General features: G+C 34.9%; 2 protein-coding genes across 6 annotated transcripts; one reads left to right on the top strand and one right to left on the bottom strand.

The window, feature by feature from the left end:
• Positions 1 to 7786: 7786 nt before the first annotated feature.
• On the bottom strand, positions 7787 to 10701 carry LOC105792282 (hypothetical protein). 5 transcript variants are annotated; one of them, XR_008198871.1, is made up of 6 exons: positions 10402 to 10701; positions 10030 to 10193; positions 9356 to 9470; positions 8579 to 9085; positions 8399 to 8470; positions 7787 to 8285 (listed from the first exon to the last, which is right to left on the bottom strand). XR_008198871.1 is itself a non-coding variant. In XM_012620786.2 (5 exons), the coding sequence occupies exons 2-5, from the start codon at positions 10135 to 10137 to the stop codon at positions 8088 to 8090; spliced, it is 513 nt and encodes a 170-aa protein (XP_012476240.1). In that variant the 5' UTR covers positions 10138 to 10193; positions 10472 to 10627; the 3' UTR covers positions 7787 to 8087. The 5 variants fall into 5 exon arrangements, 2 of the variants coding, with proteins under 2 accessions (XP_012476240.1, XP_012476239.1); XR_008198869.1 differs by having other exon boundaries at positions 8399 to 9085; positions 10402 to 10697; XR_008198870.1 differs by having other exon boundaries at positions 7787 to 8470; positions 10402 to 10677.
• Positions 10702 to 18275: 7574 nt separating this feature from the next.
• On the top strand, positions 18276 to 22148 carry LOC105792280 (basic leucine zipper 10). Its single transcript, XM_012620782.2, has 6 exons — positions 18276 to 18749; positions 18846 to 18921; positions 20100 to 20295; positions 20644 to 20719; positions 20809 to 20934; positions 21619 to 22148. The coding sequence occupies exons 1-6, from the start codon at positions 18291 to 18293 to the stop codon at positions 22036 to 22038; spliced, it is 1353 nt and encodes a 450-aa protein (XP_012476236.1). The 5' UTR covers positions 18276 to 18290; the 3' UTR covers positions 22039 to 22148.
• The last annotated feature ends 3933 nt before the right edge of the window (positions 22149 to 26081 follow it).

Below are 26081 nucleotides of genomic sequence, written 5' to 3'. Positions count from 1 at the left end.
TACAATTAATTTATTTGTTATTCTTAAATGGTATAATAATTAAATTATTCACTTGAATTGTTAAATAGTATATTTACAGGACAAAACACCATTAAAAGTCTTCTTTTTTTTAAATTTACCGAAATGGGTTCGGTATTTTATTATTTTCCGGAATGACCCTTTTCTCGAAAGCGCTCACGCCAGCGATGTCGGGGCGTGGCGTAAAATCGCGTTCCTGAGGGCGCGCTTTGCTTACGTGGACGGAAATTGCTCCTTCAAGGGCGCGTTTTGTTGCCACGTAAGCGCTCCCTTTGGGACGCGTTTTGCCCGTTTCTCCCTACGTTAGGTTTTGGGTTTTTAGGGTTAGGGTTTTTAGTATTTTTAGGATTTCTAGAGTTTTGGAGAAAAATTAAACAAATAAGGGATTAGGGTTTCTTAATTAAATTAATTATATTTTTTTTCAAAATTGGATTAGGTCTCGTGTTTATGGGTTTTTAAGAAAAAAATCAATTAAATTAGGGTTTAGGGTTACGTGAGTAATTAAATTAAAAATTTATTAAGGAAATCGCTCCTACGTGGACGCGCTTTTGCTACAGTAGGTCCTGAAAAAATAATTTTGAGTTGACGTTTCTGAGCAAATAGTATAAAAACGCTTCAAGCAAGATGCTTTATCAGAAGAATTTCTGAAATCACTCCCACATGGACGCGCTTTTGCTACAGTAGGTCTTGAAAAGTAATTTCAAGTTGACGTTTCTGAGCAAATAGTATAGAAACGCTTCAAGCAGGATGCTTTATCAGAAGAATTTCTGAAATCGCTCCTATGTGGACGCGTTTTTGTTACAGTAGAATGTTGGGCTGAGGCTATAAATGAGGCAAAAAATGTTCTCAGATTGCATAAGTTACAGCAAAAACAATTTAGAGAAGCTAAGAGGGTTAGAAATTAAAGATGAGTGAACGTATTAGTGCTGTTATTTACTATGATAGTGAGGTTTGCCACACCGAGAACGGTGTTGTTTTTTTCAATCGGAGAATACAGTGCGACTGGTTTTTAACCAGAACATAGATTTGACAGAACTTCGTAAAAGAATTAGGCGTAAAATTTTTGGAACGACGCCAATGAAAGTTCTGTCTATTACGTATTGATTTTGTTCTTCTGTTGATCCGGTGACATATGACTCGTTCGACATAAAAGGTGCTCGTAGCTTGGAGTCAATGGTGCAGACTCATCTTGCTAGTGGAGCACCTTATATTGAGTTATATGTACAATTTACATCGTCAAATGATGTACTTGCGACTAGTGTTCGAGAGGTATACACGACCCCTGGCCAACACTCAGTTAGCGGGTTACAAAACACAGAACAGCCCATGTTTGGTAGCGGTGTATAATGCACATCCCATGCAAGACACTCTGTTGGTGGATCGGACATGTACATCGGTGGCTCGATGTTTGATGCTGGAAATACATACTGGGGAACGGCATCAAGTTCTAGTGGTTAACAATCTACATCCAATTGGGGACATTATGAAATGCCCAGAAGAAGGGATGATGTACTCCTTATGACGTCCATTGCTGAGGGGACCTCGTACGTTGCAGATAATTGTGGGTTAGAAGATGACTCCGATATGGATCCACCTCGAGAGCCCGGGCCCGATGGTGCAGAAATTGGCTTATTTTTTGAACTGAAGCCTATTCCAACAGAACCTGAAGATGCTGAAAGGAGTTCAGATGATGAAGAAATCCACGATTCAGAGCATACTCACCTCCAGCCCACATGCATAATGTCGATCTATCTGCAGATGATGCGTTGAAGTTTCTAGATTTACCACACCGGTTGCGTGATCGTACAAGTTCGGGGCTGGAGTCGGGTGAATTTGAAGTTGGTAATCAGTTTTCCAACAATGATAGTTTTATTGGTGCTTTGAAATAACATAGCATCAATAACAGCATTAACTACCACGTGGTTAAATCCAAATCTGATAAGTTTGAGGCGAAGTGTGCCGTGTAAGACGACACATGTTCATGGAAAATCTACGTCTCGTTGAGGAAAATGACAGGGTTTTGGGAGATAAAAAAGTACAAAGGTCCACACACATGTGCTACAGGTACAGTATTGACGGTTTCTGAATAATACTGTTATTATGTAATGTTGCATTATTTAATGAACTCCATTTATAGGTGTTTCCCAAGATCATCCCAAGATAGATTCAGCTATGTTAGCTAGCTTGATACTACCCACGGTGAATGCAGATCCCAAGACTTCAGTGCCGGTCTTAATTGCCAATATTCATAGCCAAATGGGGTACACGCCCTCTTACCGCAAGGTTTGGATAGCTAAACAGAAGGCATCGGAGAAGATGCATAGTGGCTGGGACGCTTCATATAATAAAATATGGCAGTGGTGTCAAGTACTAGAGAGATACGTCTCAGGTTGCATCACAGACCTTGAAACGGAACATGCGTACTACAGCGGCCGATTGCTACGTGGATGCCAAGTGTTCAAACGCCTGTTTTGGACCTTTAAGCAATGCCGATACGCATTTCCATACTTTAAGCCATTGGTACAAATTGACGGTACCTTTATGTTTGGTAGGTATACTTACCGGCTATTGCTTGTAGTGGCACAGGATGACGGTGGGAGAATTCTTCTAATTGCGTTTGCAATAACACCGGGGGAGTCATTTGATGACCGAGATTTCTTTCTATCTAGGTTAAGGAGGCATGTGTGCCCTCAACCTGATATCTGTGTTATTTCAGATCGGGGCACTGATATACTAGCTGTATTTGATCGACAGGGAAGCTTATGGCAGCGCACACACCATCGATATTGCCTAAGACACGTTGCTTCTAACTACTATAAGCAATATCCATCTAAGAGCGAACGACGACAAGTGACCAACAGGAATATTTAGTCTCTATCTGTGTTATTTCGTTTATCATTTTGAATTTATTATAAATGAAAAAGTGGTATGTAATATTCGCTATGAACTTATATTGGCAGGGTATAAAATAAATAAAGATTGTTTTCACGAGATTTTGACAGTTTTGTGTTCAATTAACGGCAAAGGCGCGGACTACCTTTGTAACATACATTTCAAACAGTGGACACAAGCATACGACGGCGGCCTACGATATGGTCATATGACCTCAACCCGGCTGAATGCATAAATTCTATTTTAAAAGGAACGCGTCATCTACCGATAACATCGGTTGTGCGAGAGACATATTTTCGTTTGGCGGCGCTATTTACAAAGCGAGTAGCGAGTTATGCAGGCCAGATGCAGGGATGCCATGTATGGTGCAATAAGGTAGTGCAAGAAATTAACAAGGCCAAGGCGCAGGCGAACACTATGCACACAGTGTGTCACGGTCGAGACAGAGTGTGACAGACCGCACCAAGGTGTTATTGGCGGGTAATATCGTGTACACTTTCGAAATAGGACTTGCAACTGTGGGATGTTTGATGCATTTTGTTATCCATGCGCTCATGTTATTACAGCTTGTCAGAATCTCCGTTCGGACCCGATGAGCTATGTCGACGAAGTGTACAAATTAGAAAACATGTACAATGTCTAGAGACACGTTTTCAAACCGATCTCAGATGAATGTAAGTAGCCCCCCGTATCGCTTACTCCTTTTAAGCTGTTACCGGATAGAAAATTGCGTCGCAAACCAAAGGGTTGACCTTGCTCGACTAGAATACGTAACAATATGGATATCCGAGAAACAGCCAGTCAACAGAAGTTGTGCGGATGGTGTAAGAATCCAGGCCATACAAGCCGATCATGCCCAAATCGCAATAGTTGAACGTCATTGTAAACAACTTTGTACTATTTATATTTTTTTGAAATCAAAAATTGGTACAAATATTCAAAATATTTACTTATTTTATTTTAAATCTATTTCATTAAAAATATTAAAGTAAATTACAATCACTTTATTCAAAACTATTTTATATTTTATTAAATGAAATAATATGCCAAGTGTTCAACATATTGCCTTATTTAAAAGAATTTATATTATTAAGAATATTAACTATTTTGTATTTTATTAAATGAAATAATATCAAAATATTCAAAATAAACTATTTTGTATTTTATTACATCAAATAATATCAAATTATTCAAAATAAACTATTTTTATTTTATTACATCAAATAATATCAAATTATTCAAAATAAACTATTTTGTATTTTATTACATTAAAATAAACTATTTTGTAAAAATATATTAAAATAAAAATCAATCTTTGTGCCCGTCAAATTCAGTGCCACATGGCGGTCGTCGATGGTTACGCGCTGGATTCCTTCTTTGTCCAGCTTCTGGCGGGGGTTGTGGTTGCTCCGGCGGGGACTCTGGTTCATCCGGTAGGGGATCTGGTTGTCGGTGTTGGGACGATAAGCCATCTTAATAGAATAGTGAATGTGGAGGTGTTTGCATCACCAACGGCGAAGGTGTTTGAAACTCATACGATGACGGGGTTTGGTAAAAAGAAGAGCTCCCCGACGGCCCTCTTGCGATCCCTCCTGCGACGATGGTCTATACATCAACGGTCCACTCGGCGTAATCGGAAATGGAGATGAACCGGGCCATTGACTCTAACCTGCCATGGGACTAGAAAAATGAAACATATAAGGGTTAGGATAGATAAAAGGGCTAGGATACACACCTGGCATCATCTGAAAAGGCTTTGCCGTGGGTATCATCGGTTGAACTGCTGAGTCAGGTGACTGTGTCGGTGCTGTTGCTGGCCTGATGAAGTTATGGGCGCTGATGATGGGCCGGGTGAATTTTTGGGCCTCGTTGATAAGCCTGCATCGTCGTCCCTTCTTCTTGGATTTAAAGGGCCACGTCGTTCCCTTTGGACATGCAATTGCCTCTGCCTCTCCTCTGGTAAGAGTAAATACGGCTTCCCATAGATCCTAAACCATGGCATATATTTCGGCACGCACGCTAACTCTGGAATGATGATCGGTTCCCGAGTAGGTATATAGTCATACCGATCTTCCCACATTTGGATGTAGTGTGACCAGAATCTTGGCCAATCCGTATGCAATTGACGTAGGTCGATTTTGTGATGATCATCCAACACCTCAGGTGCCACGAGAATCGGTTGTCGGAATCTAAATTGTCGCAATACTTTGTCCGACTGGTGCATCTCCACAGTCGCAAAGTTGACCAATGGGACTTTCACATGCCAACCGTTTCGATTTTAAAAGTACTTATCCGGAATTAATGCCCGAATTGCCGGATCCTCGTATGGTGTCCATTCAAACTATATGACCATGATGGAAATATTAATTATGTACTAAATACTAAATACCAATCGACTATCTCATTATGGAAATATCTATTTTATTTAATACTTACTTGTGCTTCCGACCGTTGGTCCAATAGAAGCCGTATATCTTCAAGAGATGTAGGTAATCGAGCACAACTTACCGGATGGTTCTACCTAATTAAATAAATTTTTAGCATTCGATTATATTTTAAATCTACGTAATAATTGTAAAATCTAATATAAAATTTACCTCGTTATAAGTGGGAATGTATACGGCTAGTCCACTTAAGGACGTAAAAATGGAAAGCGAAACCGTGCCCATGACTGCAGTAGTGACAAGCAACCTCCGATTTTCGCTTTATTCAGTCACGTCACCTCGCACATCTCCCGGTACAATGTTGCCAACACGGCAGACCCCCAGCTAAATTCACCAGCTGCTTGAAAATCAACGAGTTTCAGCAGCCATCTTAGATGCACGAGGTTCCGTGACAAGTCCGACATCAGATAACCTCTAATTATCTGAAGAATGTATGCCCGAGCATATCGGATTCTTTCTATTTCGGTTGAATCATCATCCGGATCCGGGAATGTGTCTCGTAACCAGCCCATCTCGATTCGACCTTCGTTAATATTCTTCGGAATAACACCCAACAGCTCGTAGCATACCGCTCCTATATCACGAGATTGAATAGACCCGGTGACTGCGTACCCGTCCACTGGCAACCCCAATTGCAAATTGACATCTTCCAAAGTGATAGTGCACTCTCCACATGGAAGATGGAATGTGTGCGTCTCGGGTCTCCACTTTTCAATCAACGCACTGATGAGTTTCGGGTCCAACTTGCATCCCCGGCCTACCGTCGCCACGTGCCAAAAACCCACCTCCCGCAGGTAATTCTCTACCAACGGTGATGGAGGACCATGCATATTGAGGATATAACATTGTAATATCCGATCTACAGACTTTTATAACAAATAATAAAATAATAATTATTTAAAATTGCATAAATAAAAAATCTTATATAATATTTAAAAATTAAATTTAAAACTTACCATTTTCATTTATTCCACGGATATATGCTTGTCATAAAGACGAATCAATTCCCCAGCCATTGCTAATTTGGTACAAATTTTTACGATATAAAAAAATTCAAAAAAATAAATTTTAAAAATAATTAAAAATTTGAAGCTCTTTTAAATAGAAATTTGAGAGGAATTTGAGAGAATATTAGAGAGAAATTGAGAGAAATGATTTAGTTGTGAAAAAAATGAAGGTGGGGGTTTTTATAGTTTTTTTTTACCGTTGGGGGGGTCACCAACGGTCAAAAAAGTAGTCGTTGCTACTATTCAAGCGCAGGCAAAACGCGTCCCCAAGGTAGCGCTTACGTGGTAACAAAACGCGCCCTTGAGGGAGCCATTTCCGTCCACGTAAGCAAAGCAAGCCCTCAGGAATGCGATTTTCTGCCACGTCCCCTGACATCGCATTGACATGGACGCGCTTTTGGGGAAAAATGGTCATTCCGATAAATAATAAAATACCAGGCCCATTTCGGTAAATTTAAAAAAAAAGGGCTTTTTATGATATTTTGTCCATATTTACCTTTATGGTATTTTTATTTTTCTACGATCATTACTTTTCATATCATGCCTAAATTGTTCATAATTCCCTCATTCATCAACTTATTTATACTTATTTATAAATAAGAATATAATAATAAAACATATTACATGTTAAAAAATGAAAAAGTAGCCGTAAATATGAATATAAAATAGATATAAAGAATTAAAAAAAAAAACTCACCCATAAACTAAGGCACATTTGGTTCGCTGTAATGGAATAAAGTTATAATGGAATAGAGGCGTAATAGTAATTCAATTGTTTGGTTGAATGGAATGGAATAGAACTGTAATAGTATTATTGTGTTTGGTTGAATGAAATGATGTTGTAATAGTATAAGGAAAAAAACTAAAATGACTAGAATACCCTTACCAGAATTTTTTTTAGGTAAATGATTATTGTTATTGTTATTAAATTTTAATAAAATTATTAATATAAATAATAAATAATTTAATCATATTTTAACATAATTATTATTAAATATAATTTAATAAAATATATAATTTAATAAAATTCTTAATATTAAATATTCTTATATGAATTTACTAAAATCATAATATATAATACTATAAAATATAATTTAAAATAATTATTATTAAATATAATTTAATAATAATATATAATTTAATAAAATTCTTAATATTAAATATTCTTATATGAATTTACTAAAATCATAATATATAATACTATAAAATATAATTTAAAATAATTATTATTAAACATAATTTAATAAAAATATATAATTTAATAAAATTCTTAATATAATTATTCTTATATGAATTTACTAAAATCATAATATATAATACTATAAAAATAATATTTTATTTCACACCGCTAAAACCATATCAAATTCAACTTCTTTTTAATCATCTCATTTACATTCTTACCTTAAATGATCATACAAAATTAAATGACCTAACAATGGACACACTTTAAATTATTTTTGAGTTCAAAAACATTAACAAGAGAATTGTTCATAATGTTTGATCAAAATGTTAACATAATCATATTTGAAAACCCAATCTAATAACCACGGTACATACTTTCTCCTAAAACTAAAATCTTTGAAACTGCTGCCGAATAAACTACATGATGTTCACTATAAGAAACTTCAACTACAAGCATACTACAATAAGTTAATACAAAAGAGTTCTTTCAAAGTTGTTACCACTGCGTTATAAATCTCTTCACCCCATTCCAGCTTTAGATTTGTTAGTTTCTCCTGAAAACTGGATGCCAATCTGGATTCTTCAGATTCTCCTGCCATGATGAGTATAGAGTAGTGGCCTGAATTTCTGCTTCATCAGGAGGAAATCGCGACTTACAAGTGTCATGAAAAGTCTTTGGATCAAGCTCTCCCATTCTCTTTAATCCAATATTAGTGTGAATACCCAAAAATTCTGGCAAACCCTGCATAAAAGAAAAAGAACATTGATTTTATGACCAGTTGCTTGAGTCTACATAGTAATCCAAGGCTTAGGCAAACGTAATTCAGTATTAAGCCAAGATAAAGTAGGCAATACCTGAATTAGCCAAGATAAAGTAGGCAATAACTGAATAGTGATGAACACAAAGTCAATTGGCATTGGTCCAAACTATGATAAAGAGGAGCTACTCTTAGCAACTAGGAAAACTATGACATAAAAAGACATCAACTTAATATTTTCCCCATGAAGTAAAAAAAGAAAATCTTAACACCATACATCAATGGCAAGCAAGAGCAAGTAATTTTGCCTCTATATTAATGGATTTTCCAGCAGCAATCTGAAACACAACTCCATAAGTTAAGCTATCATAAAGATACAATTATGGCTATAATAGTGCTACAGAGCTTTATAAACTTTAAAATACAGCAGCCAAGTACATTGAATAATAAACTTGAGCAAAAGGCTACAGAAGAAAAAAGCAAACTTTAAAATACAGCAACCAAGTACATTGAATAATCAATGCCCATATTGATAAATAGAAGGCCAACAACCACAATAATGAAGAGACATTTAAGCCATCTAAGAACAAACATAAGCATCCATGTTAATCAGATTCACCAAGACCATGCAACAACTTATAGAAAGATATAGAAAAAACGCTTATGAAAACAACTAAACATGAAAAAATTACATGCATATATCGCACAACAATACTAGTATAATCAACAACTCTCCTTTGGGTCAGCTTTCTCATTCTTTTCGCAGCAAAATTGTCACCATGAGCTGAAAGAAAAATAAAAGAATTTTGTCAGAACTAAAATTTAGATAGCCTAACTTCTCTGAATTGTAACTCATCTAAACAGGCAGTTGAGAGTAGCCATAGACCTAGAGGGGTTACCAAAACATAAAGCTCATGGTAGAAAATGAACATCTAAGTGCACCAAACAATTGTCCTCAGGCTCAGGGGGTAAAAACATGAAAGAAGTACATGAAATGATCTAAGAAATATTGAGCGTTAGCTGTTAAGAACAATGAAAGATCAACAAGACTCACTCAAGTTCCTGCCTAAGTGCATCAAACAATTCTCTTTTGGTCTGTTTCTCCGCACCAGACATGTTAGGACCTTACTCTGCTTTGCCATTTTGATCGTTGTGTTCTTCAGCTCCTCCTATAGCAAAGAGAAATTGCAGATATCATATACATTGGAGAAGTGTTATAAGTCATTACTCTTCAAATTCAATGAAAGTAGGTTTTGTAGACAATATTAATTAATTATGTAATGTCAGCAAAGCACACAATCAATATCAGCAACTTCAATGGAGAACCAAGAACTTAAGTTAACCATCATTTTTAACCAAGTTAGAACAATAAATATAATAAACAAATCATTGAAGCTTGATGGAGTCAAACATTTATAGAGGTTATACGATAAGCATATAACATTATAACCAGTACCCATAAAAAGAACAAAATCTTCTCTTTATAACATCATAGAGAAAGAGAGACTAAAAGGACTTAATTGCATTCAAGCAAGGAACAAAGATTCATATTCAAGCTATTATCAAACGAGCTCAAATAAATAACATTAGTAAAATTGCAAAATTTCATGATAATACACAAAATTAAGGGGCACTGTCCCAAAAAATCGTTCAAGGAACTATTTTTACATAAAAAAAACACACAGATAAAACCAAGTTGAATATAAAAGAGATTATTGAGAGACTAACATTGGCTTTTAGCTGATTTATAATCTTCAACTTGAGAGCATCAATGGTTCCATCATTCATCAATGACTCCAACACATCTTCTAGGGTTATTAATGATGATGACCCCATATTTTAATTTTCACCAAAAACTACAATTGACAGATTGAATCCCTTGAATTCAATGCCTGAAAAAAAAAGCAAAAACAAAAACACTCTTAGGGCTTCGTTAAGCAAAATTAAAAGTTGGGTACTTGAAAAAAGAAACAGAAGTTGAATAGCAGACGATGGAGATTAGAAAGTTAGAAATGAAGATTAGAAAGTTGAATAGCAGACGATGGAGATTAAAAAGTAAAATGAACATCAATGATGCAAGGCCATTGACGAAAATCTTACCTCGTAGAAAACGAAGAGCAGCAGAGAGAGAGGAAGAAAGACTGAAAGAAACAAACCAGACAGGACTCACCGTAAAGATTAATTCAACAACAGCAATGCGATTTAATCTGCCATTTAGAAATTCTAAGAGAAGATTTGGAAAAGAAGGAAACGTAGGAGAAGAAGGAAATGTAGGAGAAGATGCTGAGGGCAGAAAATGGAAAATAGGAAAGAAACACAGATGGAATCCCTATTCAACGCTTAAGGGAAGGAATGGTTGTGGGCCTGAATGGAATCAGGCTGTAATGCTATTACAGCCCAACCAAACATACGTTTGGTGGTGGGCCAATTGAATTGGGGGGAATTCATTCCTATTCCCCCCAACCAAACATGCTGTAAATGTTTCCGCTTCACCCTCACAAACTTATTGCAACTAGAAGTCAAGTCTTGTACATTCTGGACCAAAGATAAGTTCATCAATAGGATCTTTGAAGGAAAGTAACACGCATTATCTTTGCAGGTGCACGGAGAACCATGAAATATGGAAGTGGACAAAAATGGAAGCATCAGAGGTTTTTACTATAACAATGATCCTAACTATAGTTTATATATTTAGCTAGTTTGTTGTTCTTCTCTTTTTTTAACTAGCATCCAAGGGTAAACTTAGATTTTTTTGGAATGAGATTAAATATATATATTTTCATGAGAGTTACATATTAATTTATATTTTTATGATTTTTAAAAGAAATAAATTGAAATCTAGCTTTATGGGGAAAATTATAATACTATATATTAACTTAATATTTTATGAATTTCTCTAAAACAACAATATTTCATTTTAACCGGAAAATACTTAAATTATTGATCTTGTTGTTAGATTACTTTTTTTTTCTGACAATTTATAGTGTTTTATTTATAATTTGTATATGCGTCATATATATGTATTTATTATGGTTCTTATTAGAATATTCTTCCAGACCTTCAACTACCAGAGAAACCCAAAACGATCAAAATTCATCCCACATTTGATGATCAGAGTAACCAAACATTGGGAGAGGGTTGAGATTTGCTTTTAAAATCAGAGTATCCTCAACCCAGAGACAGAAATGAAAAGGAGAGTAACTACGGTGCTTGATGGAAACAACGATCTAAACTCGCTATCTCCATAGCTTTTGGCTGTGCATCTTCAACCCAGAAATAGTCTTCTAACCTTCTCATCCCTTCGATTTCCATTGCATGTGCAGTTGAGTTACCTTCTCTTGCAACAAATTCGAAACGACATGTTGAAAAATTCTTCGCTAGGGCCCTTGCATTAAAGGTGATCATGGGTCGAGTTGAGTTCAGGCCCAAGCAAAAAAAGGCCTGGGCTCGGCTTGACCCGAAAAGTGGGCCTAAAAATTTACCTAAACTCGACCTAGCCCGCCCATATTAATTTTTATATTATATTATTTTTACATAATTTTTAAATATATATATATAATACATCAAAAATAGTAAAAACATTAAAATAAATATTTCTGAACAAATTGAAAATAAATTTTAAAAAATATGTATACTTAAATAATACTAACATAGATGCAACTTAACAAGAACAAGAAAATATCTCTAAAATAATAACAAAATTAACAATAAAATAAGTGTTGTACAATATCCAAACAATAACAACAAAATAGTAGTAATATAATAGTGAAATGGTAGCAAAATAGGGAGAAAACAACAAGAAAATATCATTAAAATAACAAAAAAGCAGAATTTTTGTCATTTAGTGAATTCGGGTCGGGCCAGGTTCGGGCAAAAAATGTCTTACCCGAGGCCAACCCATTTTTAAAATGGGCCTTTTTTTTGTCCAAGCCCATTTTTTGAGACTATTTTTTTGCCCAAATCCTTCCACTTTTCGGGTAGGCCTTTGGATCGGGCCGAGTGGTCCGACCTATGAGGAGGTTTACCTCATACCCTAGATAATCGATCTAATCTCCAAGTAGTCTTCCTCTATCGATTGGAGATTTTTTATAACGGTCTTAGAGTCGCTTTTTAGGACAAATTGCATGAAGCCTATCTCTAAAGCGAACTGGATTCCACGAAGAATTGCAATTGCTTAATCCAATACAACCGATTTTACCAGGTGACCTTCATCATTTCTAATAATGAACCCTGATACTGCTTTCTGTTTTGTTGCAGAGAACCCTGCATCTACATTAACCTTTACCCAATTCGGAGGTGGGGGATACCAGTTTATTATTACTCTAGGCTTGGGATGCTTTAACGTTGATGACAACTCCCGATACTCCCTCCCATAACCTCTGACGAAGGTAATCACTTCTTCTACACTTAACACTTTTCTTTTATGTAAAAATTTGTTGCGAAAAAACCATATTGCCCATATTGTAATAGCGATTTCTTCTTTTCTGTTACCATTCGTTAAAACTTGCATCTGCAACTAGACTTGACCATTGGAAATTTAATTTTGAACAAACTTGCTTAGTAAACGTGCAATCTCAGAAGACATGAGTATTTGATTCACTATAATCACGATAGCGCATACATCTATTATCTGTCATAGTTCTTTTAAAATGCAAATTTTGGAATGTAGGAATAAAGTTTCAAGCAAATTTCCAAACCAAAATATAGATTTTTGATGACACTTTATTGAATTTGCTTAGAATTATACTGCTCCATTGCATCCAAATTAGAAGGCTCAATAAGGGCTTTATAACCACTCTTTACTGAATAAATGCCAGAGTTTTCACTAAACCGGACTAACTTATCAGGTTGGTTAGTTAGAGGTATAGGAATACTCATAATTGAATTGGCCTCCTCTTCCAAAAAAGTTGAGAAGATTAATTTGTGGTTCTAACTATTAGAATCTAGTAGAATAAGGTCACTGGCTCGTTCCAAATTTGCTACCCGGTTTGTAGAAATTTTTGCTTTAATTTTACCTGGTAGCCAAGAGTCTTACCAAATCGAGACTAAGTGCCCCGAACCAATCCTCCACCGAAGTCCTGAGTTTAACACAGCTTTGGAACACTATATACTTCTCCAAATCAGTGATGGGTTTGATCCCAGTGGTGCCTCCAAAAAATTCGAACCATGATAGTATTTAGCACGGATCAATCTTGCTGTTAGGGAACCAGGATTCTCCATCAATCTTCATTATTGTTTTGCTAGCAGAGCAATATTAAATTTTGATAAATCACGAAACCCTATGCCACCATCCTCTTTTAGAATACACAAAGATATCTAAGAACACCAATGTAAACCATTCATTCCAGCTTTTTTCTGCTACCAAAATTGAGAGATAACAACTTCAAGTTCCTTGTAAAAGGAGTTGGGCAAAAGGAATCAAGACATAGCATACATAGGGATTGCCTGTAACACCGCTTTAATAAGTACTTCTTTACCCCCAAAAGACAACATTTTCAAACTCCAGCTAAACGCTCTTTTGACCAATTTTTCATTTTTCCTTAAAAGCCTCTTTTTTTTTACCCCACAATTGAAGAGAGTCCAATGTACCTTTCTGGAATAATGCTTGAATTTACCCCCAAAATTTGGCAAACCTTCTCTCTATTTTCCTCACTGACATTTGAACTGAAGAACGTACTTGATTTATCAAAATTTATTAATTGCCCCGAACTATGAGCATAAATCTCCAATCTGTCATTAAAAGCTCTAACCCCTTCTATTGCAGCCTCTCCAAAGATTAAGCTATCACTCGCAAAGAGCAAGTGGGTGATAAGTGGGGCATGCCTATTAATGTGGGCACCCTTAAGATCCTCACTTGTAGAAGCCATTCTTAGGAGGGCTGAGAAACCCTCACTATATATGAGGAATTAATAAAGGTAGATTGGATTCCCCTACCTAAGACCGCGAGAAGGAAAGGACATCTCCCAATTCATGACCACAGAATAAGAAACAGTTCCAACACACCTTATAATTTTTTGAACCCACATGTCTGAAAACCTCATCCTTCTAAGCATGGTTTTTATAAAAGGCCACTCCACCCTGTCATACGTTTTACTCATGTCAAGTTTCAAAGCGAATGACCCATCTTTCCCCAACATTTTCTTTTTTATAGAATGTAAAACTTCATAAGCAACTAGAATATTATCTGAGATGAGCCTTTCTGAAACAACTGTACTTTGTGCCCGATCGATGCAATAGTGAAGAACTTTTTAGAATTTGTTCACAAGCATTTTGGCAATGATTTTGTACAGTATATTACAAAGAATAATTGGCATGAACTAAGCCATAAGTCAAGGGTTAGTAACCTTTGGGATCAGGACAATATGTGTCTGGTTGAAATCTAAGATATTATGAAACCCATTTAGATTCTCAATACAATAATTTGTTATCTCCTTACCCAAAATATTCCCAAACCTTTGGTAAAAAACCTCTCAAACCATCATTATCAGAAGCCTTTAATGAACTCATGGATTTTAGAGCCAGACAAACCTCCTCATAGGAAAATTCCCACTCAAGATCTTTATTTATCGATTGAGTAATACACGAAAACCCCCTCTAAAATGATATTGGCATTCTCGATTCCATTTGACAACAACTCTCTATTACTTTCATAGCTGTTCCCATTAGAATCCGACAGTTTTTCCACCATATTCCTTCTTATTCTTTCCGTTGCAACTTTATAAAAAAAATTCATGTTGTGATCACCTTTCTTCATCCAGTTAGCTCTGGCTCTTTCTTTGTTTCTAATAAAGCTCCTCATTGTCATCCTCCATAGTTAGGGTTAATTTAGTCACAATAATATCTCTCGATACCTCATCATTAGGGTACGCGTCATTCAATTTAATGAGTTGTTGGTCGAGTTCTTTTTTTGTCAAGGATATTTCTTTTTGTATCTTTTTGAACCAAACATCTAAACCCACTCCAACTACCTTTAATCTATTTGGAACATTTCCCGAACTAGTAGCCCATAACTTTACAACCTCAGATTCGCAAGTTTCTTCCAAAAGCCAAGCAATCTCAAATATGAAATGCCACATTTGAGCATGATTCTTGTCCATGTTCGAATTAAGAAAAAGGGGACAATGATTTGAGAAAGAATGCGTCAAGTGAAACATTCTATAATTTTGAAATAAATTCCACCAATCAGTATTTACAATACCACGGTCTAAACGTTCCTAGATGTTGTTTGTTTGGGTTCGACCATTCTTCTAAGTGAACAATTTCCCACAATAACCCAAATCAATAAGTGAATAATCAGACAAAACATCTCGAAATTTACTCATTTGACTCTCACATCGGGCTAACCCTATTTTCTTTTCTAATTAATACACGATCTTGTTGAAGTCCCCTATGACTAGCTAGGGGATTTGTGGACAATCGTCTAAATAACGCAACAAATTCCACGATGTCTCCTTTAAATTTTCCTCAAGTGCTCCATAAAACCTCGTACACCTTCACGTTTAACCATCCAAATCCTCATCGATCATGATATCAATGTGACTTCTCGAAAATAACTTGAGAGACACCTTACAATCACTATTCTAGCCCATTGATAAACCTCCACTTCTACCATCTGAATCAACCTTGATCCCATTTTAAAATCCACACTTACTTATTATTTCTGCCATATGAGAACCCTGCAATTTTGTCTCAATTAAGAAAACCATAGAGGGATTTATATCTTTCAGCATATGTTAGAGACGACGAACTGTTTGAAGCCTCTTAAAACCCCGAACATTATAGCTTAAGAGTTTTATTGCGTCCAACTGGCCTGTTTGACAAGGCTTGCCAATCTACTTGAATTTGGTACCTGCATCAGAGTGCCCGAGGCTTAATTCGAATCATCCTTAGAAGAAACTCCTGAAGCATTTGACTGAAAACGAGGTCATTTTAGCCGATAACTTTGTTTTATTGAGCTATTTTCATCATAAAAAACTATCATTTCCTCATCAAAATTATTCCCACAATCATTATTGATTTGGCCCAATTCACCCACCTTTATTGGGCCAAGATTTGACAGTACATTAGACTTTCTTTTTGTTGAAAGATAAATGTTGGAGAGTAATCCCAAATTTACTCATTGGTCAACGGGAAAAGATTGTGACACCCCAATATTGCTCTGTTTCTGATTTATTTGTGGAGTTTCCATAATTTGGAATTTCACCACCACCGTCCTCTACTAGCCACCTACTCCTCCATGTCACATTTCTTCTTGATTGTGCCCGTAAAGAAATATCCCATTGAAACCCATAATATTGTCTCAGATGAAAAGCTCTAATCGGGTAAAACTTTCACCGTGATCTAATTTGTCGCATAGAAAGCAAAATAGAGTGAGTTTTTCATATTTAAAACGAATATAAATAGGTGGACCATTCGAGAAAGCGAGCTTCTTTTTCCTTTTCAGTGGTTTCCTAACATCGATTCGCACCCTTATCCCCATTATTCTTTTGTATCTCAATTCAATATTCGATGCATCATATTCCAAGAAAACCCCAATAAAACATCCTAACTGCTTTGCAACAACCTCAAACATAAAACCATGTGGAAGATCATATATAAGCATCCAGAAATCAACCCAGTTTAGTTGGACAGCCAGAGGATTTTCCCCTTCCTTTATCGATGCAGCACTAGTAGATGGGAATTAAAATTCCATGGACCATTTTTTCTATTCGGTCAATATCAACTTCAAAATAAAAACGAAATAAGAATCTTCAATTTCCCAGATCTAAGATTGAGACTCCCCCAATTGGATGTCAAACATTTGCCAACGTTGATCTCATGCTTGGAAGTTGACTACGCTTGAGGTAAGAAACATTCCCATAAAACTACTGGCACACGAAATTTCACGATCACATGATTCTACCCCAAATTGGATGGTTTCTTCCTCCTCCTCGTCAATTGATAAACCTGCTATAGACTTCTTCATGTTCTAATCACTGAGAGATAAACTAAGACAAAAATTTTTGTTCAAACAATTTGGAAAAAGAAAAGAAACGTGCTAACAAGAGCAGAAAAACGTGTCAAAAGACAGAGAAAAGCGTGTCAAAAGACAGAAAAAAATTCGTTACAATAAGAATTTAAATTCATAATGAAAATTAAATAAATTATATAAACTTCATATAAATTTTTAGATAACGATATGGTGCAATCTTAGAGTGCCACATTCAGTTTTTTAATAATTGGACCGATGATTGAACAAGTCAGATCATCGGTTCTTGATTCAATCAGTTCGATTGATTCGACTTTCAAACCAATAATAAATAAAGAATTAAACTTTATAAAAATCTAAAAAAATATTAAACCAATTCAACAATCGATTTTTGCTTTGATTTTTTATTTTTACCAATTTCAAGAAATTTTTTATTTAATCAATTCAAACCCTTTGTTCGACCATTATATGAATCAATTCTCAGATCTTAAATACGATTCGCTCTAATAACATTAATCACATCATCAAATCTTGACAAAATCTAAACTTAAAACTAAAATAAATCTAATTGTCAAGTTTAAAAACTAAAACGAAAAGAAAAGTACAAATATAAAACTAGATCTAATTACGAACAAAAAATTATAATATCTTTTTTTTTTTACAATTATTTACCCAATTTAATCACTACAACATAAAATGTAAAGTAAACGATGTCACATTTTGGTCCAAACAAATTTGCCGACTATGGACCCCACATTCAATCTTGTATCTAATAAGTACGATTTTCATGGGCTCCTCTCCTCTTTCTCCTTTACTTTCTTTCGGTCTTAGCCCACAGATTGGGCCACATTAAACTTGACAAAATCAAGTGTTCCAGATTCCAGACATAGCCATCCTCATCACTCACTAATAAACTAACACGTTTACGAAAGGCCAAGTTGTTATCAACGTGTCGTACTATTATTGGATATATATTTGTAGACAAAAAAGCAGTAGATATTTGCTGTTTGTTCCCGCATAAATGGTAGAACGAGAAGAAAAACAAGACCAAACGCAAATTGCAAATCGCCGAGGAAAGAAGATTTCACTGAAAACGATGAATAGCGTGTTCTCAGTTGACGATTTCTCCGACCCTTTTTGGGTGGCTTCTGCTACAGGCGCTGCGGCGGGGATGAGCCGAAGCCAATCGGAGTGGGCGTTAGAGAAGTTTCTAGAAGAATTTTCTGGTGCTGGTGCGGCGATCCAGGGGTCACGTGCGGGTGAGAATGTGATTGGTACGTCTTTGGCGGCACCTCAAGCGCCGGTTTCAAAATCTGAAAATGGTGACGGGGATGGTGGCGCGGTGGAGGTAAAAAAGCCTAATAATCTTAATCCTCCGCCGTCCGATTCGACACCGACGGTACCGATTGACGCGGATGAGTACCGCGCGATCCTTAAGAACAAGCTCCATCAAGCCTGCGCTGCTGTTGCTCTCTCTCGTGTATTATTCTATCTCTAATCTTAATTTTCCAATTGGATTTTCTTTCTCCAAAAAATAAAAATTGAAATCTAATATTGCACCAAAAAAAATATCCAGGCGTCGGCTGTGAAGGCAGAAGGTTCGTCTGCGCAAGCTGAAAATCAAGCGCTTCAGTCGGGATCCGATGTTCAAGGTAGCCTTTTACTATAAAATGTCCCTGTTTTGGCTTCTCTTTTAAATGAATCCGACTCTTTAGATTGTTTTTTTTATCATCCAATGCAATAGATGGAACTTTTTTAGACTGAGGAGGAAAGGAACGCTTACGGTTGTTTTATTCTTATTTGTTGACATCTTTTTTACCACATTTGATTGCAATTCCTTAGAGAATTTTTTTTTTCTTTATAAAGAAAAAATCAGCATACGATTTCTGCAATTAGATTCTTATATTTTTCATCTGTTTTTTATTTTCATTTGCTCAACTAGGAAAATTTTATGCATGCTAATTCGACTCACTTCAGAGGTGCTTTTTTTAATCCTTAGCAATAGTTAGATTGAGTTTTAGTCAGTGTAGAACATTTTTTTTTCTTACTGATACTTGTATTTTGAGAGTTAACGAAGGTTTCTCACTTTCTGAAATTAAATATTAGAGTTCTGGTGGTAAGCCACTAATAGTCAAATATCAGATGATTAACAGCGTCTTGTTTATAAGCTTGTGTTGTTGCAATATTAGGTTGCAACCTTTAAACAATAACTTTAGATAGAAAGAACTTTGTATATGGCAGTCAACTCCTTGATGTACTAGAACAAGTCTATGTGGGATTGAGTTGAATGTATTTCATCTAATCTGATTTGTTGGGGAAGGCTAGTGGCAGAATGCATGACGTGAATGTTTATGCAGTTTGCTTCCTTCTAAGTTAACTCCAGCAATGTTTGTTTTGTTCTTTGTTGTTGCAGGAGCTGTCTTGCATGTATCATGCATGATTATACTTAAGAATAGTAGTAGTCCATGTTTTCATTAAGTATAATGCAATTCATTCTCCAATTTATGTTTTGCGGAAGAGTGAAAGGAAAATGAGAAATTGATGGAGGGATATATAAAATGGAATTAACTTGGTTTACCATATTTTATAAATTTTATTAGTTTCCAATAAACTTTATGTAGGCATTCAAACAAGGCAAGCAACATTCCCTGTTTATATTTCATTTTTCTTCACTTCATTTAACTTCCTACTTTTTCTTCACATTTTCTGAGATCTGAACAGTAAACGATATACTAAAGAAGCTTATAGCTCTTTGTTTAATATCTCCTCTTTCTTTAACTACTTACCATTAAATCTTGCTGATCTTTTAATACAAATTCTATCATTGTAGGTTCCTCAAAGACACAGGAACAGGGTGAACCTGATGCTGGTATTTCGGCTGTTTCAACTACACAAAAAAAATCAGGGACACAAATGAGGCAAGCCACAAGTGGGTCATCAAGAGAAGATTCAGATGATGGTGAACTTGAAGGAGATACTGAAACCACCGAAAACATGGATCCGGCTGATGCAAAGCGTGCTCGGAGGTACTCATGTTTTGTATTGTTTTGTTGTATTGGTGATTGGTTTGAGGTGTTTGAAATGCTATCTGTTCTGTTTATTATTCTCTTTTGCTTACTGTGTTTTCTTTCCTTTTGTTTATCTCTTTTCCTCAGTCTTAATCTTAGTGATGTATTTTCTTTACTAGTTTTTAAGTAATAGCTATAAGAACCAATTAGTTATCTTGGACAGGATCAAATATTCATTTAGCAAATAGAACTTGTGCATGTCACTTCCTAACTACCAGATGCATGAATGAATTAATTCTTAGTAAACTCAAATTTTATGCAATCACAATGTTGCCTTTAACTAATTGTATTTTGGTGATGCCCCAGAATGCGGTCAAATCGAGAATCAGCCAGACGCTCTAGAAGAAGAAAGCAAGCACAAATGAATGAACTTGAAACACAGGTTTTGCCACATCATTCCCCGTTTCTCCTATGGTCTCATGCACTCTGTTTTGCCGTCTTGTTTTATACTGCAAGTGTTTTTTTCCTTAGGTTGGTCAATTAAGAGCTGAGCATTCCTCATTACTTAAGCGTCTAACTGACATGAATCACAAGTATGATGAAGCTGCCGTTGACAATAGAATTCTGAAGGCTGATATTGAGACATTAAGAGCAAAGGTAAGCAAGCCATCATCCTTGTCCAAGTTGCATTTTCTTATCCTGGTAGAGTTACTCTGCAGTTAGTTAATATACGGTCCTCCTGAAAGTTGAAAACTTACTTCCAAATAAATGACAGGAGATTATGTTATTGTGACACCAGAAGTTTGTGAAGATTAGTCTGTGGCAAAATTTGAAAAGCCATGGGCAATTCAAATTCCTTCATCATCTAAAATTGAAGGATTTAGCTGTAAATGTGCTTGCAGAATATATTAGCAGCAAATCTCTCGGCGAAGAGGGATTAATTTGGTTATTGGCGATTTATATGTGCTTCATTTCAGGAATCTGCTGGACATGTCCAGTACTGACACACTTTTACTTCTATGGTGTGTTCAACTGACCTTATACTTAAATTGTTCATGATTTGTCTGTCTATCTAAATTTATACAATAAATACTGACATGGTCTCGTGTGTTAGTTAATGCACCGAAGTTACCATCTTGGACATCAGATGCTAATGTCAGTGTTTGGACTGTTGCCAACTGTGAAACACAATCATGCATCTTTATGCCTGAAACTGCTGCAAGAGTATTATAGTTCTTTTTAACTATTTTACTTCTTGCTAAAAGTCACTATTGTTTATGATCCGTGTAATCTTTATTTCTGGGTTGTCAGGTTTTGATTGTTGTATTCTGAAATTTTCAGGTCAAAATGGCTGAAGAAACAGTTAAGCGAGTGACTGGCATTAACCCCGTTCTTCTATCTAGGCCCAGTGTACCTAGTGTGCCCGTGCCTTTTGTTAGCAGCCCATTGGAATCATCCACAGGTTCCGTGCCATTGCCGCCGAACACTAGTAAGCTATTTCACCAACCAGTTCCTAACATTGCTGCTCCCATCCATCACCCGAGACTAGACAACAGTTTCACAGGCAACAACCTGGTTACTCCTATCGTGAATCCACAAACCGAAATAGGAGTGGAAAATGTGAACAAAACATCTGCATTGCAGCATGCGCCGAGAGGCGTGCAAAAGCAGATTGGCCCTTGTGTGAGTCCATGCGTGCCCATGCCTGGCTGGGAACCCGGACTACCCCATGGGGCTGCCACGAACAACAAGCAAAGCTAAATATTAGCTTTAGCTGTTGGTACGAACTATTGGTTGAAATCTATTCATGTACATTGATCATTCTCACGTGCATTTTTGTATTTAAGATCTTCATTCAGCGTTGACCATCATTATCTGTCATCATATAACATTGACTGCATATCAGGTTCATTTAGTTAAAAAAAAACTTAGAAACGGTAAATAATTCTGCATGAAATTCGTATGAACTTCACATGTGGTGCTCAAGGAGCCAAATCTGGCTGTTAAAAAGGTGTACCATTGAGAATGGCTGCTCGATTTTTGACAGCAATTGTCCATGCTTAGAAACACCCATGGGTGCAATCTTTTAGGCTTTAACCATTACATGAAATCATGCAGTTAAATGTTCATCAACAATTAACTTTGATTACCGGCGTAATTAAGCCAAGCCAAGTCAGAATATTGTCAAGCTTGAACTTGACTAGAAATTTGGTGCTCAAATGTGATTTGATATTGATTGAGCATCAATTTTTCAAGTTTGAGCTTGCTTGAGATATAATCAATTTATTTAAGATTAAGTTTGTTTACCAATTTTTATACTCGAGCTTATGTTTGATTAGATAATTAAACTTGAAGTTAATAATATATATTAAGAGTAATAATGTAATTTAGTAATGTAAAAAATACTAAAAGTTGGATAAAGCTTGCAAGCTGATAGAATAAAATATTAATAAGTCTGAATTTAGCTTGACTAATAACTTGAGCTGAAGCTTGGCTTGCCAATTATCAAATTAAATTAATTTTTTATCAAATTCAGTAGTTTATGTGCATTTTATCTCACTTATACCGTAACTTTAAATTTTACAATTTAGCTCAAATAGGGTTAATTGAAGAGATGAGGTCTATCTTAATGTCATATGGATTAAGCAGGTCAATTGTATTTAGAGGATAATGAACATAGTAAACAGATGTTTATACGCTTTGCCTTTAAATAAAGACATAATAATAATTTTATTCTTTAATGTCAATTTGATTTTTATTTAAAAAATTTAAATTTAGTGTTCAACTTTATAAAATTTTGAATTTAACTATTAACTTTTTTAAAAATGAATTATTTTTAGTGAAAAATTAATTAAAATAGTAAACTTTTAAACATAACAGTTAATGTGACTATCAATGTGCATTTTATGTTTTTTAATTTTATAAAATTTTATATGCTTTTAAATTTTTACTTTTTTAATATTTTTATGATTTTTAAATTATTTATTGTCAATATGAAATATACGTGAATGGTTACATCGATTGTCACACTAATATTATTTTAAAATAATATTTTAATCAACATTTTCGTTGAAAAATGATTTAACTATTTTAAAACATTAAAATCAATTTTAATTAAAAATTAAATTGATAAAAAAGAAACCGAGTCATTATTTTTTTAATTTTTGGTGAAAAACCGAGTCATTATTTTAATTTGGTTGTTGAGTTTATGTAGTTCAAAAACGCCGAATAATATTAACATGTGATGAATAAGATAAGTAGTAACTTTTTATTTTTCTTGAAAATAAGAGATACGTTGTAACTTTGTTATGAATCACATGTATAGAAATGTTTGGAAAACGTAGTGACGTAACTGAAAAGTCTAATTGCTGGCTGCTTTCTAATCACTCAATTTTACGCAAATATAAATAAATAAATAAAATCTGGTCCTAACAATCGAAACTCAAAAGAAAAAAAACCGACACACATGATAAAAAATGAATATATATGTTTAAAATTAAAGTAATTTCACACCTTTCCATATTTTTATATTATTAATATTTTAATAATTTAATCATTAAATTTATCAATATAATTATATTTATTTTCTATATAAAATTTTGAATCAATTTGATATATCTATTATATTAATCTAAAATATTAAATTATTAATATTTATTGAACAGTTAAAAGTATTTTTACATAAAATAAATAATTAAAATTTTTAATTTACGTCAAATTTGACATGCATTATCTATATGAAAGAAATATAAAATGTAAATTTGAATTGCTAAAATATTAATCGTATAAAAAATACAAAAGAAAGTAAAACTAAAATATTTTTACAACTGTATAAGTGAATCTCTCTCATGTATATTAAACTATAAATTACTTATTTTTCATCATGTTAAAAAATTCACTTTGGTGCATCTAAATTTAAGGGCAAAATACCAATAAAAGTCTTTTTTTTTAAATTACTGAAATGGGCCAAGTAAAAAATTAATTACCGGAATGAGCCTATTTCCCCGAAAACGCATCCACGTCAGCGCGTTGTTAGGTGACAAAGCAGGAAAACAATTCCTCTAGGAAGCGTTTTCCCCGTGTCTCTGCGTTAGGGTTAGGGTTTTGAGTTTTTGGTTTTAAAGAAAAAAATTAAATAAATAAGGGATTAGGGTTTTTTAATTAAATTAATTATAAAAAATTCAAAATTAGATTAGGGTTTTGTGTTTATGGTTTTAAGGAAAAAATCAATTAAATTATAGTTGAGGGTTACTTGAGCAAATTAATTATAAATTTTTAAAAATTAGATTAGGGTTTAGTGTTAAGGGTTTTTAAGAAAAAAAATTAAATAAATTAGGGCTTAGGGTTACTTGAGTAAATTAATTATAAATTTTAAAAAAATTAGATTAGGGTTTAGGGTTTTTAAGGAAAAACTCAAATAAATTAGGGTTTGGGGGTTTAGGGTTACTTAATTAAATTATTTGTTAATTTAAAAAAGCTCCCACGTGGACACTTTTTTGCTACAGTAGTTACTGAAAAAATAATTTTGAGAAGACGTTTCTGAGCAAATTGTGGCAAAAACGCTTTAAGCAGGATGCATTGTCAGCAAAAGTTCTGAAAGAAGCTCCCATGTGGACGCTCTTTTGCTACAGTAGTTTCTGAAACAATAATTTCGAGAAGACGTTTCTGAGCAAATAGTGTCAAAAACGCTTTAAACAGGATGCTTTGTCAGCAAAAGTACTGAAATAAGCTCCCACGTGGACGCTCTTTTGCTACCGTAGTTCCTATTTGGCCTGAGGCTATAAATGAGTCAAATTTTTTTCTCAGATTGCATAAGTTACAGCAAAAAAAATTAGATAGGCTAAGAAGGATAGAAATTGAAGATGAATGAACAGATAGAGAATTGCGTCACAAACCAAAGGGTCGACCTTGCTCCACTAGAATACGTAACAATATGGATATCCGAGAAACAGCCAATCAACAGAAGTTGTGCGGATGGTGTAGGAACCCAGGCCATACAAGTAGATCATATCCAAATCACAATAGTTGAACGTTATTGTAAAAAACTATATTGTATTATTTATATTTTTTTAAATGAAATAATATAGAAATATTCAAAATATTGTCTTATTTAAAAGAATTTCTATTTTATTAAAAATATTAAAGTAAATTACAATTACGTTATTCAAAACAACGTTTTATTTTATAAAATGAAACAATATAGAAATATTCAAAATATTGTCTTATTTAAAAGAATTTCCATTTTATTAAAACTATAAAAGTAATTTTTTTGTTTTATTACATGAAATAATATAAAAGAATTTCTATTTTATTACATGTAATAGGCATCAATATTCAAAATGTTTGTACAAATATATTAAAATAAAAATCAATCTCTGTGTCCGCCAGATTCAGTGCCACATGGCGGACGTCGACGGTTACGCGCTGGATTCATTTTTTGTCCAGCTTCCAGCGGGGGTTGTGGCTGCTCCGAGGGGGATTCTGGTTCCTCCGGTAGGGGATCTGGTTGTCGGTGTTAGGAGGATGACCCACCTTGATAGAATAGTGACTGTGGAGGTGTTTGCATCATCGACAGCGAAGGTGTTTGAAACCCATAAGTTGATGGGGATTTGTAAAAAGAAGAGCTCCTCGACGGCCCCTCGTGCGACGGTGGCATATAGATCGGCGTTCCACTCGGCGTAATCGAAAATGGAGATGAACCAGGCCATGGACTCCAACCTGCCATAGGACTAGAAAAAGGAAACATATAAGGCTTAGGATACATAAAAGGGCTAGGATACGCACCTCGTATCATCTGAAAAGGC

Source organism: Gossypium raimondii, chromosome 8, assembly GCF_025698545.1.
Source record: "Gossypium raimondii isolate GPD5lz chromosome 8, ASM2569854v1, whole genome shotgun sequence".
Lineage (NCBI taxonomy): Eukaryota > Viridiplantae > Streptophyta > Magnoliopsida > Malvales > Malvaceae > Gossypium > Gossypium raimondii.
The sequence above is the reverse complement of the archived record's forward strand: the minus strand, read 5'-3'. Positions and strand labels throughout refer to the sequence as shown.